The sequence below is a fragment of the Telmatherina bonti genome, assembly GCF_933228915.1.
Source record: "Telmatherina bonti genome assembly, chromosome: 24".
Classification (NCBI taxonomy): Eukaryota; Metazoa; Chordata; class Actinopteri; order Atheriniformes; family Telmatherinidae; genus Telmatherina; species Telmatherina bonti.
The window spans coordinates 23,896,327-23,911,126 of record NC_136633.1 but is presented as its reverse complement, the minus strand read 5'-3'; the positions used below and the strand labels follow the sequence as shown (position 1 = coordinate 23,911,126).

General features: G+C 39.7%; 1 protein-coding gene across 1 annotated transcript in view; it reads left to right on the top strand.

The window, feature by feature from the left end:
• Positions 1-14,800, top strand: part of LOC306773886 (gamma-aminobutyric acid receptor subunit gamma-3-like) — a gene marked incomplete at its 3' end in the record, with an annotated part of 162,414 nt that overhangs the window by 47,958 nt on the left and 99,656 nt on the right. The window contains exon 3 of the mRNA XM_079263830.1: positions 3,467-3,534. Coding sequence (XP_079119956.1) covers positions 3,467-3,534 — 68 coding nt within the window. The remainder of the gene's footprint in view (positions 1-3,466; positions 3,535-14,800) is intronic.

Sequence of the window (14,800 nt, the reverse complement as noted above, 5' to 3'; positions counted from 1 at the left end):
GATTTCTATTTAAATCTTTAGCTTTATGTGATATTTTCATAGTTTATAGGTGCATTAATTATGCAATCTCCACTGGGTACACACTTTCAGTACATTTATAATGGATCTATAGCTTGCCAGAGGTTTTTTCTGTGTTAATTAGAAAAATTAAAGCAATTTGTTTAAACATAATTGCGTGTAAAAGCAAAGTGGGTATGCTTTTACTTGCTCAATACAAGTAAAAGCAGAAACAGGCAGATACCTCTCATAGAACATCTTTTAGTTCAGTGATGTAGATTCCGAAAAAACCTGAAACTAATCTAAATGAAACCCTTAAAATATACATATTTTTCTGGATAAAAATGACCCTGTTTTGAGAATAAATGCTATTTGTTGTGACACTCATTTGGTTCACCTGTAGCACACAAAGCGACAAATTTATTTCCCATCCAGCCCACAGGTTCCACGCTTATTAGCTGCACTGGTCACAGTCCTGCAAATGAATTCAAAACCAGCCATTACACCATTTAAAAAGAGCTTTTATGGATGCTCTGTGCTCAACCTTAAGGTATGGGTTGAGATCAAACCAGCTCTAACTGCATTTGTACCTTTGTGTGAATAGATTTTTCAGTTGTTACTCTCAATAGCTTAAAAGACTCATCAAAGCACCATTACAGAAGCGAAATGGGGCACATTGGATGTTTACAAGCATTTTCATTGGTCTGAAATCAGCACAAAACAGATTTGTCTGTTTGCTTGTTATTTTGTGAGCCCATTACTCATCCAGGTCTACCATAAACAAGATAGATTTTACACTCATTAAGGATCTGTTCCTAAAGCTTCTGTGAGAAACAAGAATGTCTTTTCTCATCTGAGCAACAAGAACAAAATTATTTTATTCTCGCTGATGTGGGTGGAGACATCTTATGGCTTGTTCTCTACACATCAGCCGAACTGAAGCGCTGAGAAGTGGTTGGACATTTGACATTTGTGACAATAACACGGAAAACCTGAAGTTTCTGTTTTTGTGCCGATGCAGGTTGAATGACTAGTTTAAAATAAACAGCTGATCAAAATGGTGAGAAAGTATGGAAATGTATACAACATATGATGCATTTAAAGACACAGACAGCACTGCGTGAATTACACCGCCAAAAAGTATCTCATTAAATATGAAATGAGCGTCAATGGTTCATTGCACATAAAACCACAGACATCCACCCTACAGAAATGCCCGCCCCATCGTAGCTAAAGCAAAAACTTTGTTAATGTGGCCTTAAGAACAAGAACTAAGTTTTTGCTTCTTGTGGAGTCTGGAACAAGTTTAAAACTTGGGCAAAGATTTAATCTTGTTACAGCCACTGTGCAATATTTGGACATTTATATATTTCTATTTATTTGACCATTAGAAATAACAAGATATCAGGAAATGACAACAGCAATAGACATGGTGCAACGTCTTCTCAAGCTTCGTAAAAAAAAAAAAAAAAAAAAAAAGTGTATATATATATATATGTATATATATATATATATATATATATATATATATATATATATATATATATATATATATATCCTTCAGTATCAAATAAAAATGGTGATCACCGCAAAACTTTAGCGGGAAGATCAGGAAATCTGAAAACATAATCAGAAAATAACCAGTTACAACGGAGTACTTCCACGTGACGATGATGCGTACCCATAATGTTGATTTTTCGTAAATTTTCATTAGACATAAGCCTTTTGATACCATTTTGAGGAGAGTTGTGCAAGTGATGCTAGTTAGTTAGTGATTTAAAATAACGTTATTAAAAATGCTCCCTTTAATATTCTTACAACTTAATATTGTACATAATAATGCTAACTCCAATCCAAATTCATTTTTTCTTACTCTGCCATATTTTTGTTTACATATTTGAGTTATTTGTGAGCATTATAACTGTGTCTTTCTGTTGAGAGAAGTTTTGTGAGCAATGTGGCTTGTGGCGTACTGGTTCAGATGACTGTAGTAACTGAAAAAACAGTGTTGTGGCCATTCGTGCCAGAGAAAAGAAGACTGTTGTGTTCACGTTTCTGGTTTTGCATTAAAGGATTATTGTTTTATGTGGAAAGAGTTGAGAGAATCATGATGGCTTCACAAAGTGGGAAAAAGAAGCCCAAGTAAGAAGTACATTTCAAAAAAACAAACCCAAAAATCACAACTTACAACATTTACAAGCAACTTGACGGTAAAACAAGGAGACTTAGCAAAACTAACCATGACCTGCTGCATCATGAAAGATTAAGAAACACTCAGCTGCTGAACAAGAATGATTAATTTAGCTAGTAACACAAACGCACCACAGGGTAACGGTAACTGCATTACTTTATTTAAAAAGTAATGAGTTGCAGTATTAGTTATGTTAATGCATTACTGCACAACACTGAAAACTATTCAAAGTTAGCATGGGCTAGCAACGAACTAGCGGCGTGCTAGCTGCAAGCTAGCCACAAACTAGCTGCGTGTTAGCCGCGGGCTAGCAACGAACTAGCTGCGTGCTAGCCGCAAGCTAGCCACAAACTAGCTGCGTGTTAGCCGCGAGCCAGCCACTGCTTCACAGCAACCTGGAAGATCAGCAGAAAACGTTACACAAGACAAATCTTTGTTGCTCTATTCAGCATTAGAATTGATGGACTAATTCATCCAGCTACTTCTTATTCCTCGGAGGAGCCTTCATAGCCAAATCACCTGTGTCAAAAGTGTATTTCATCCATCCACACCTGGCTCAGATTAACGGGATATTAAAAGGGATATAAAAGAAGTCCTGAGATGTGGATCGCTGCCCGAACGGCTCCGTAGTGCATGTTAGACAGATGCGGCCTCAAAAATACGGGTTTGTTAAAGAAAGAGTTGTTAAAGAAAGAGTTTTTATTTTTCATTGCAAGTTAAAACCAGGTCAGCACTTCCAGTGTGGCTTCAGCACATACACTGAAAATAATGCAGGAAAGGTGGTGAATTTTTCATGAAAAGTCTGTGTGCAAACACGAGGCATTTTCATGTTCTTCCATAAACCGTTTTTAAACTTCTTTTCTGCTGCGTGTAGATGTACATTCCCATCTTGCATAGTTCTAGCTTTACTTACTGGGTAAGCTGTTGCCAAGCAATTTAGCCAAAATACATACTGGAAATGCAATTTCATGCCGTGGTAACAGTGGAGCTGCTCCAGGAGGCATCTCAAAAGTGTAAATCTTTCTTTTTGGACTTGATTGATGGCTTTGCCTTCATTTAAAAGGAAATAATTTTATTGGCCAAGGTGACATTCTGAATGATGATGCACATCGCTTATAACTTATTCATTGTTTTGTTTTTTGTTTTTTTTAAGGGGGGGGGGGGGGGGGGGGGTCTACATTCCCTGCAGTATAAAAATCCTGACAAATAACCAAATGTCAAGTGTCCCACCCACATGTGCGCTGCGTTCTCACCTTTCTTCCCCTCTGGTTCTTGCAGAGAAACCGACCGTCATCGATGTGGGCATATATGTCAACAGCATCGGGCCTGTGTCATCCATCGATATGGTGAGTTAAGGGAATTACCTCCCTTTCTATGATCTCCATCCTCACACGTTTGTCCATTAACCAACATGGTTATCATCAGACATAAGCCCTATCATTTTTCATGCTGCATTTGGAGGTCATTTGGGCCGCCACAGCTGTTTTTGGAGCAGAGGATGCCAGAAAAGACAGGTGTGAGATTTTTTTTTAAATCAGCTGGGATGAAGCCAGCCAGTGAGTTCTAAAAAAAAAAGAAGAAACAACACAGAGCCACTGAAACTTCATCACATTAGACAGAAGTTTGTGTCTCCGTGGGGAGGAGTCATATTTTCTTCCACTTTCTTTGTTTAGTAACTGGATTGTCTGCACGAAAATGGCTTTTAGACAAAGCCCAGAGGGTGTGTGAATGCATATTTCATCGCGGAGAGCCTGGTCAGACTAAATTTAACACATATAAAATGCAAAAGCTTGACAAACAGCAAATGATAAATAGCAGCCAGTCAGACGGCGGCGAACAATGGGCAGTCAGCTTGGGGGGGGGGGGGGGGGGGGGGGGCTGTTCACTTGCTGTCAAAATAGTCAAATGAGATATTAATTTCTCCTCATGAAAATTATCCCATCCCCAAATAACTAAATGTAATGCTTTGCAAATATTAGCTACGTGAGACATGATAATGAATGGATTTTATCTTTGAACCAAGCAGATTGCCAGATGTTGAGCTGTCGCCGTTTGCTTGGTAGCATTAAAACCTCTCAGACGAAGAGTAACTTTGCATTTCCTTTTCTTTTTTTTTTACTCCCAGCTTGTATTTTTTAAGATAAAATGTGGACTTTTGATGGGAATTCCACAAATATGTAAACATGTACAACCATGCTTCATCCTGCAAGACTGGCTTATGGAAGCATCTTTAGCGCCAATGATTTCAGATAAATCTGTTTTAGATGACGCTATCATGTCTGAAAATGTTGTTTCATTTCACTGAGGTCTGCAGGTATTAGTTTCTGCACCGCTCTGAGGGTCTCATCACCGCAGTTCAATCAGGTTGAAGTCTAAAATTACCGTCTTAATGGGAATTAGCGGTGTAAGTAGCAGCCAGGTGCTGCTAATCAAATAAATGTGATTAATTTCTCATCATCACTGAGAGCAGCTCTGTAAAAGCAGAAGTTTCATCGGTTTACTGGTTTGGATCATGCAGGTGGTATGATAGTAGAGAAGCGCATGTTGCTGACCATCAGTCTGGGAGGGGTTATAAGGTAATTTCCAAGCAATCTGGAGTCCATCTACCTGCAGCAAGGAGAATTGTTAGCAAGTGGAAATGATCAGACAGCTGTCAGTCTTCCGGGAGTTGATGCAGCAAGTTCGGCCAGGGGTTGGATACAACTCAGCCTCTGCAGGCCTCAATTCGCAAGTTAAATGTTACATTTCACAATGGTACAGTTTGGAAGAGTTGCTTGAGAAATCCTCTTTCCTCGAAAAAGAACATGGCAGCACAGCTTCAGTGTGTTTCAGATGGTGAAAAGTATTTGGCCCAAATATGGCCCTGACTGATGGCACCGACACTGTGTGAGAGTGACTACCAAAACCCAGCCACATTACCACCCGATATGGTCATAAGCAAAAATCTGTAATTTATGTCCAGGCTGGCTGCCGACTACTTGGACCATTTCCACCTCACACAACACTTTGGTACAAGCGAAGAACAGAGTATTGACATCTGACATCCGTGCCACATGTGGCCCACAAGAAACTTCCCGTAACCCACGTCTGGGCTGATGAATGGCAGCTCTAGTGCTGTAACTGAGACATCAGTCTGAAAAGTAAGTCAGCTTAGGCCCAAACGGGTTTGTTATCTGGGATACAAGCCACGTTTACATGTGTTAATTTGTCTTTAATTACAGATAAAAGTTAAATCTGTTTTTAAGGACCATGTAAACACCTAATTCCGAATAAAAATCACAACTTAATTCTGAACTAAGAGGCTGGTTTATTCTCATTCCTCTGTCATGTAAACGGTCATTCTGCCAGAATTTAAGTCCAGCCATTCTGCGCATGCTTGTTGCCTTGTCCTGACATGATGCACAAATTCCTGGCAGTTTTCTGCCTCCCATCTCCAGTACATCATCGTCCTTCTGCACCTCCGATGCTGAAAAAAGTGTTTGTGACGAGCTGGTGCTTTAAAATCAGAATCAAAGCGAAAATGGTTCTCATTATGTGGTCTTGCATGATACCGAAAGGACTGAGCAGGAAGTGGCGTTTATGTCTCGTAGATGTAAGTGCAGAGCTGTGTATTAACCGAAACTATAAACCTCAATAAACTGAAGCAAAAATGGAAAGAAGAGGGCACCAAAGTTCCTCCACAAGGTAGAGAAAGGACATTGTTGCTGTTAAAATTACTACAAACTACTGAATCACCAGTTGGTTTCCCATTTTATTACTTTCAACCACAAAGAATATGTTGTGGGTTATTTTTTGTCATTTTAAACCACACAAAGGCCAGATGTTTGTTTCATTAGCTGGATTTCCATTACTCCTAGAATGGAAACAAAAACCTAAATATCACAATAAAAAAAAACTGGAACTAAACACAAACTCTTCAAAAAACTTCTGAAATATGGCTAAAAAGTTTTTACACTCTCATAAGGCAATTTTCAGCTGTTCCCATAAAGAAGTCCATCAGAAAGGGTAATAAAAACACTTTCCACAGCCAGCCAGTTCAAGTAAAGATGGTGCGGTATGGATCTACGAAGGAGGAGACAAAAATCTTCTACAAAATTTTAAAGAGCAAACTATGACTGCCATCCTGGATAGGAAATAGCGGTGAAATGCAGTTTTACAGGGAATTAGAAAGAGAAATGAGGAAGAATGGCTTTGAAAATCTTCTGCAGGAGGTGGAAAACACTGTTTTGAATATACATCCTCCTCAAAGTGGAACGTCTCGGGACGAGATATGATGGCTTATGCCAGGGGTGTCCAAAGTCGGGCCTTGTGGGCCACTGGGCAGGTTTTCCATGTATCCCTGCTCCAACACACCTGGCTTCCATTAAATGGATCCAACAGCCAATGAAGTTCTGCACGACTGATTAGTTTGACTCAGGTGTTTTGAAGGAGGAATACATAGAAAACCTGCTGGATTGTGGCCTTTGAAGACCGGAACTGTGCACCCCTAGCTTATGCACTAAATACCATTTACTGGAAGCATCTGTAAACTCCAATTGTACTTTGTCAAAATTAAAGAAATATTACATAAATTGGAGAGAATATCAATCCTCCAGATTATCACTATGCACATCTTTACAAAGTCACAGTCTTATTGACATTATTGCTGAAATACGCCAAGCTATAAAGTGCAGTCTTTGGATTTCTACAAGACACTAAATTAAAAAAAGTCTACAGTTAAAGGTCCCCACAGAGCTTCATTTTGGACACCAAAAGCCCCGAAACTGGCCAGAAATCTGAGTGTGGTGATGATTTCAGACCTATGTTCTGATCTGATGTCACAGCAGGACCTGGAAAAGCTAGTCCATGCTTTCATTGTTAATCAGTTTAATTATTCTAACAGGTCTTTATGGGTCTTCCAAAAAAAAAAAAAAAAATTCCTCCAGGATTCTTGTTAAACTATGGGAGAGAGCTTTTAATTATGCTTATTTTTGAATGATTCAGTATCTGTAAAGGACTTCGACCCTTGCTGTACAAATAAACTAACCTTGCTGATGTAAAATTGAGAAAATGTTGCAGCTGCAGCAAACGTTTAACGCAACCACCAGGTCATCTTATGGACACTTTTTTAGTCTAAACATTTTCTTTCTTTTCTCTACTTACAAATCTAAAAATATCTAACCCACATCTGAATTCTCCCTCTGAGACTTTTTTCTGTCATGGCTGATTAGACGACACTTGTGGTTTTTGTGTTAAGTGAGACAGGATGACAGAACCCAAAACCGAAGAGGCAGCAAACACAATCACAAACTTTGTCAAAAAACCTGAGAGAGGAGCAACCGGTGCCTCACACTTCTGTGCAGCCAAACTCATCATGTGCAGGATTACAGTAACCTTTCCAATCATCCAAGAAGCTGCTGCAATCTCATTTCTTGATGTATTTCCTGATTAAAAATAAATTACATTTTTTCTTGCAGCTTATTTAAAATAAGACCTTCCCCATCTCTCGACAGCCAAATACAAAGATTTCTGTGTAAAGCCGCATTATCAGGAAATATCCACTAGAATTCAGCTCTCATGCTTTGGGAAGAGCAGTCCGTAAGGTGTAGTACCACCACTGGCCACTAGGTGCTGCTTCAAAGAGATTCACATTTAAATAAAACTTATTAAAAAGATTTAGTTGTTGCTCACCAAATCATGTTGCACATGGTCAGCATAGGGTATTAACATTTATATTTTACTATAAACCCTAATTAAACAATGTTGATATTAAATGGGAGAAAAGAGACAGCAAAAGATGCATCACTTGTAGCCATCATTTCAAGCTAATCTGGAGCCAAACTAAGTGTGGATTTGATGGAGCCTTTCAATTGGGACAGCACCTGGCGCACCACTATGACGTATGTAGCCTACAAATCCACATCTACAAGTGTAGAGACCCTGAATTGGGACAGAGCGTTTGTCAGTGCATTACCACGACCAAATGGTGTCAAGCATAGAAGCGAACTCTTAACTCAGCACTGCCACCTAGTGAATGAACTGACTTAACAACTATGGCAATATAAAACACACATGGAAGTGTGTGAGTTATAATGTGTGAAAATGTTTGAAACATATGTCCATATGTATGGCAGAATAAATGGACCTCAATAGAAAATGTGCAGTGATCTCATCCAAGTTGAGACTGTAAGAGCTTTTGCCATTTTACATGTTGCGTTTGCACCATTTAAGCATGGCTCTCTTGCAGTCTTATTCCGAATTTCTGAGGAGTATTTAATCTAATCAATCTTTCCTCTGGAAATGAAAGCAACCAGCAGATTTCCATCCTCCATTTCCATCTTGATGCAGAGGAGTGAATATGTAGGATGGACAGAAAACACTGGACTTCTGCAGGAACTTTCCAGGTGAAGCTTCAGCTGACTGTGGCTTTGATATAAACCACCAGTTTTGGCCTTTATGTGCATAGAAGTAAAGATAGCTGCATTTAAAACATCAGCTATGAACTGATGACAGCAGGTGGGACGGTAGCTACACCTTTCAAATTATTGCATTTTGTTTTATTTACATTTCAAACTAAAATGGGATTGTAAATCTTGCACACATTTTTAGCCAATCAGCAGGCCCACTGCAAACCTAAAACCTGGTGTTGGATTCATTTTGAGGGAGAAACGACATTCTTATTCCTGTTTGCCAATCAAAACATGAGGTTTAGCCTCACTGTAAAGTCTTTTACCAGCGATTCCCCTAATGATCCTTCCATCCACCGTAGAGCAAACAGACTTTCTCTGCCTCCAGTGCATCAAATCTGAGAGAGAGCTCTTCTCTTTGACTGTTCTGCCCCGTCACTTTAATCATGTCCACTTGTCCATAATGTTGTGATTTTCACGGTAAAAGGATAATGCATGGCAACCTGGTCATTACTCAGGCAGAAGCCCCTGCAGGGGGATTCAGTAGCTCTCGAAAGCAGTGAAGGGGCTTATTTTTACCATGATGTCCTTTTCCCGCAGGAACCTGCTTATTACTGCGTGGATGCTAACAAAAAGGCATAAATCAAGTGACACTACTGACAATAGGTACTGAAATGCTTTCTGCAGTGGTGAGCAGCGGAGGTGAATGAACTGCATGTCTAGCTTTTGGCTAAATGTGAAGTCTGAACAAGATTCAGGTGACCTTTAACTGTTTAGTTTCTCAGCGCTCAACCAGAACATGCTGGAGCAAAATATGTCATCAACATCTCACTGAGAGGCGACTTTATACATGAAACCAGATCGTAAAACTACAGTTATGCAGGCCTGAGAAAAGGTCTCGACCTGCTCCATATCATCCTCTAAGCAGCTCCATCTGGATCAACAGCTCTTCAGATTGTTCCACAAGTCTTTTAACCTGCCTCTTTGGACATCAGTTGCTTTTGTTGCCTACTTTCCATCCAGTCTTTGTACACTGACAGTTTCTAGAGGGTTTATGAATCATATAAAGGGCACCCGACTCAATAGAAGAGCAGTGTCAGCAGAGAACTTGGCAAAGAACCAATTTACCAGCAGTCTGTCACAAAAGACTCATTTGTTCCCATTTCTTTAGTTTAGTCTGGGAGAAATGCCAAACATGACACAGTTTGACATTAAACAAGATTGTTGCGGTAACAACGGGATTCCCAAAGAGCAGTTAAGTGAAAATGCAGCATATCTCAGCGCTGTACAACATGTCCTTCAAATATTTGAAAAAACTGGACAAGTGGAGGAAAAAAGAGCAAGTTTTAGACACAAAATAAGGTCTGCAGTAGATGACCAAGGTAGGGAATTGATGACCTTAAGAGATTGAGAAACAAACATGCAGCAAAGACCAGACACAGGAACTTCAATTGATCCAAGTACTGTTGGCTGAAGCCTCATTGGAAATGGTTTCCATGGAAGGGTTGTGGTTAGAAAGGCATTTACAAACAGGGAAACAGAGAGAAAAAGCCACCCACTCCAACAATGGTGTTTTTAAATAAATCATAATGTATGCATGTCACTTTTCCAGGCTGGAATAGTGTCTTTGCATTGTGTTTTCCAATAAACACAGATTATTTTTACATTCTGCTGAAACGTGTTACACAGAAGCAGATTTAAAGGAGCTAAAGAAAAGAGAATTAGAGATTGCAAAATGTTATCATAGCCTGCCCAAGTAGCCTCCAAAGCATCTTTACTTGCAATTTGCTGGACTAAACCAGCCCACCTTGCTAGCAAAAAAAATTAAAATGTTGAGAAGGAGGGGGACATTTCTAGCACTGGCCATCTTTTAGCTGATTTGAAAGATCCCTCTCTGATATTTTTGACAATGAATATTGATAATCTTCATGTTCTGGCCAGTTTTACATCTGTACAAATGTACACTTGTGTCTGTGTTAGTGACCATGTCATTGGAATGTTTAAAACTTTGGATCAAGCTGTCAAACATGCCCCAGAAAGCCACAGCTCCTATCATTAAATAGCCTTGCCCCCCCCCCCCCCCACCCACACACACACAAGGCGGGCTTGTACAGAAACAAAAGCATCCTATTTAACTCCATACACAGGGACAGACTGGACATGTGGGATAACAGCCATTTTCCTGGTTGCCTGATGACCAACAGCGTTTTCATTGGTCTTGCGTGTTCTACACCAGAAATTGATGAATAACTATTGCATTTGTTTCCATAACCGAATATTTTGTGTGTCCTAAAAGGTGAGCCAAACCGCTGCTAGTTTGGGGCTCTTCGTTAAAACAATGGCTGTTAACCAACGAGTTAATGCCTCGGCAGCGTAAAATGCTCCATTACACTGTCCTTCCTTGCTTAGTCATGCAAGAGGATGTCTTCAGAGTTCAATTTACCTTATGAAAATATGCTAGTGTATATATTTATGGAGCTTAAATGCCTCTATAGCACAAGTGTTAAACTCCGGCCCCAGAGAGTCGCTATCCTGCAGGGTTTTTAGTGTTTATCTGCTCCAACACATCTGCCTAGAATAAATAGGTCCTTGTAAAGAAGTTGACAAGAACTTGTTGGATATTTGATTTGAATCAAGTGCTGGAGCAGGGAAATGACAAAAACCTGCAGGATAGCGTCCTTGGGGGAGTGGAGTTTGACACCCCAGAGCTACAACGTAAATTACCCCATCAAAGTATGTTACCTTGGGTATTTACACAGGTAAGATGCCTCTGCGGTGTAAATTACCCCATCACACTGTGCCTGTAATATATTTATGCAGGTTGGATGTCTCAGCAGTGTAATTTATTCCATCACAGTATGATATATTCATGTCTCTTCAGTGTAAATGACCTCAGCAAAGTTTGCTGCCTTATGCATTTATGCAGGTAAATTGTCTACAGTGTAAATTAATAAATAGATCTTTTATTATATAATAATATTTTAAACCAACCATTTACAAATTCAATTGAAATACATAAATATTTTTAATTTATTATTTAAGAAAGGTAGGTCTAACTATTCTTAAACATGGACTTGATGGTGGCATGGATTTATGGACATGTCTTCCATTCCACTTTAAAGCGGCATTTTCATGATATGTGCATTCAGACACCATCAGTAAGACTTCTCAATGGGTAGAGTTGATTGTTTGAACTTAACTTTAACATCACTGATGTACTGAGAAGCAAAACGGAATAAAACGCAGGGTTTGTCCAATCAAATAGCTTTGGAAAGTCCTTGGAGAAACATGGAGACGTATTCCTGAAGACACTGCCTGACTAGGTTTGAGACCGTGTTGGAGAGTAAAGCTGCTCCAACCAAATACAGGCTCAGTTTGAGCCTTTTATAATGCATTTTCATTCATGTTTTAGATGTTTTATATAATTACTGCACCTTTTTCCATCTTCTTGTCCATGTATAAAGATATAAGGTGGTGACTCAAGACTGCACAGTATTATAAATAAATATGTTTAAATACTTTACTGGCTTGCCAGAAAACTGATGAAAACAGATGAAACCCTCTGAGAACATTATTATTATTATCATTAAAGTTGTCCTTGTCTGACTCATCGCTGTTTTATATAGCATGTAGTGAGAGCAGCAGGATGCGGCATCTTTTGTTGCCTTGGTAATGTGAGGGCATCAAAATAAGACGGAGCATGGAGGACTACACTAGAGAAAATATTATATATGTTTTACAGCCACTCATAGAGACTTGACACTCAGAGTTGCAGCTGTTTATTTAGTCAATTAAGAACTCAGAAAAAACACATTTGAACTATATGGTTCACATGTATAAATGCATGTGAACCACATGTGCAAGTGTGTGGTTCTGGAATGATTTCATGTGATCCACAAAAATACACTACTCACAAAAAGTTAGGGATATTCAGCTTTTGGGTGAAATTTCACAACAAGCCTAAAATGCATTCAAACCTGTACAGGTGAACTTAATGTGATCTTCTCTAAGCTTTTAAATGCACATGTCCAACTGTTAAATGTTTCAATAAATTTTGCACAAGTTGCTGTTCTCTAACAAGGAGCTTAACGGCAAAAATCACGGCAGGTGTGTGATCCTTGAATTGACCAATAAATGTCCTGGTTCAATTAGAGCTGGTGTTTAAACAGTTGTCCTCATCATGCTGTTCACATTTTGACATCATGAGACCAAGACGACACCTAACAATGGAACAACAGTCCCTTGCCATTGCGATGCTTCAAACAGGACGTTCTCAGACAGAAGTGGCCACTGAGCTTGGAGTGTCACAGAGTGTCATCAGCAGGTTGCAACAGAGATATCGAGAGACTGGAAGAGTCACAGGAAGGCCTAGAAGTGGACGTCCTTTGGCCACATCCCGTGCTGATGACCGCTACATTGTGAACACTGCCCTGAGAAACCGGATGATGAATGCCACTCAACTCCAGGCACGTTTAAGAGAGGTGAGAGGCACCCAAGTGTCACGTCAGACCATTGGAAACCGTTTCCATCAGCGTGGTCTGCGTGCTAGACGACCTGCACGGGTACCTGACCACACCACCAGGCACAGGCATCATCGTCTTGCATGGGCCAGGGAGCATTTACGCTGGACGAGGAACCAGTGGGTCTCAGTGCTGTTCTCTGATGAAAGTCGATTCACACTGAGCAGAAATGATGGCCGGCAACGATGTTGGAGACGTCAGGGAGAGCGCTATGCATCAGCCACTGTTGTCACCAGGCCAGCTTTTGGTGGTGGCGGTGTTACAGTGTGGGCAGGGGTGTCCACTTGGCACAGAACTGCCCTACACTTTGTGAATGGTACAGTGACAAGCCCATACTACCTGAATAACATCATTAATCCAGTGATTGTGCCCCTACATGAACAGCACAGGCCTAATTTAATCTTCATGGACGACAATGCTCCTGCTCATCAAGGCCGCATCATCAGGGAACGGCTGTTGGAGACTGGTGTACCTCAAATGGAATGGCCTGCACTCTCTCCAGACCTGAATCCCATTGATTCAGGTCTGGAGGATCAGCTGAGCCGTCGTGTAGAGGCTCGAAACCCTGCACCCCAGAACCTCAATGACCTGAGGGCTGCCCTTCAAGAAGAGTGGGATGCCATGCCTCAGCAGGCAATAAGTTGCCTTGTGAACAGCATGAGACGTCGTTGTCAAGCTGTCATTGATGCTCAAGGGCACATGACGAGATATTGAGACGTCCAAATTTTTTGTTGTGATGTAACTACCATTGTTGTTACCTTTTGTGTTGAATGAATTTTTTGAGATGAGGGAATCAGTAGTGCATCCTTCTACTTAAATGTCTTACTTTTATGATATTATATCACTGTAGCATGAACATATTGCATTTTCCATAAATTTCACCTGAAAGCCAAATATCCCTAACTTTTTGTGAGTAGTGTATATGTGGATCACACCTGCCAAATACGTGTAAATTGCATGATTTACATAAGGTTTTCACGTGTAATTCACATGTTCTTTAAATTTGATTCACACATGTCAACTACATGTGGGTCACACTCACATTTAAACTGCATGTGTCAAACATGATTTACATGTGAACTGCATAGGATTTACATGTGGCTCTAATCTCCATCATGTGTAATTCACTTTGTTTACATGTTTCAACACCATTTGATCTATGCTACAAGAGTCCATTTACATGTTAATCATATTTAAACTACATGTGTCAAACACATGATTCACATGTGAATCGCATGTGACTTTCACGTTAACATGTCAACCATGTTTTCACATTAGATACATATATACATGTACCTTTAAGATATACATCTGATTCACATGCTAACATAGGATTTACATGTGGTTTTCATATTCTTTGTTGTAATTGACATGTTTTTCAAATCTGATTCACATGTATCAACTGCATCCGATTTACATTTGAATAGAACATAATATACACAGCTGATTCACATGCTACTATAAGATTTACATGTGGTTTTTACATTATTCCTGTGTAATTGACATGCTCTTAAAATTTGATTCACATGTTTCGACCACATCTTATTTTTATGTGAATTGCACAAGATTTACATATGGTTTTCATCTCCATGTGTAATTAACATGTTCTTCAAATGTGATTCACGTGTGTCATGCATGTGAATTGAATGTGGTTTTCACATTCAGATATGTCAACCACATGTTTTCACATGAGATACATGGTATTT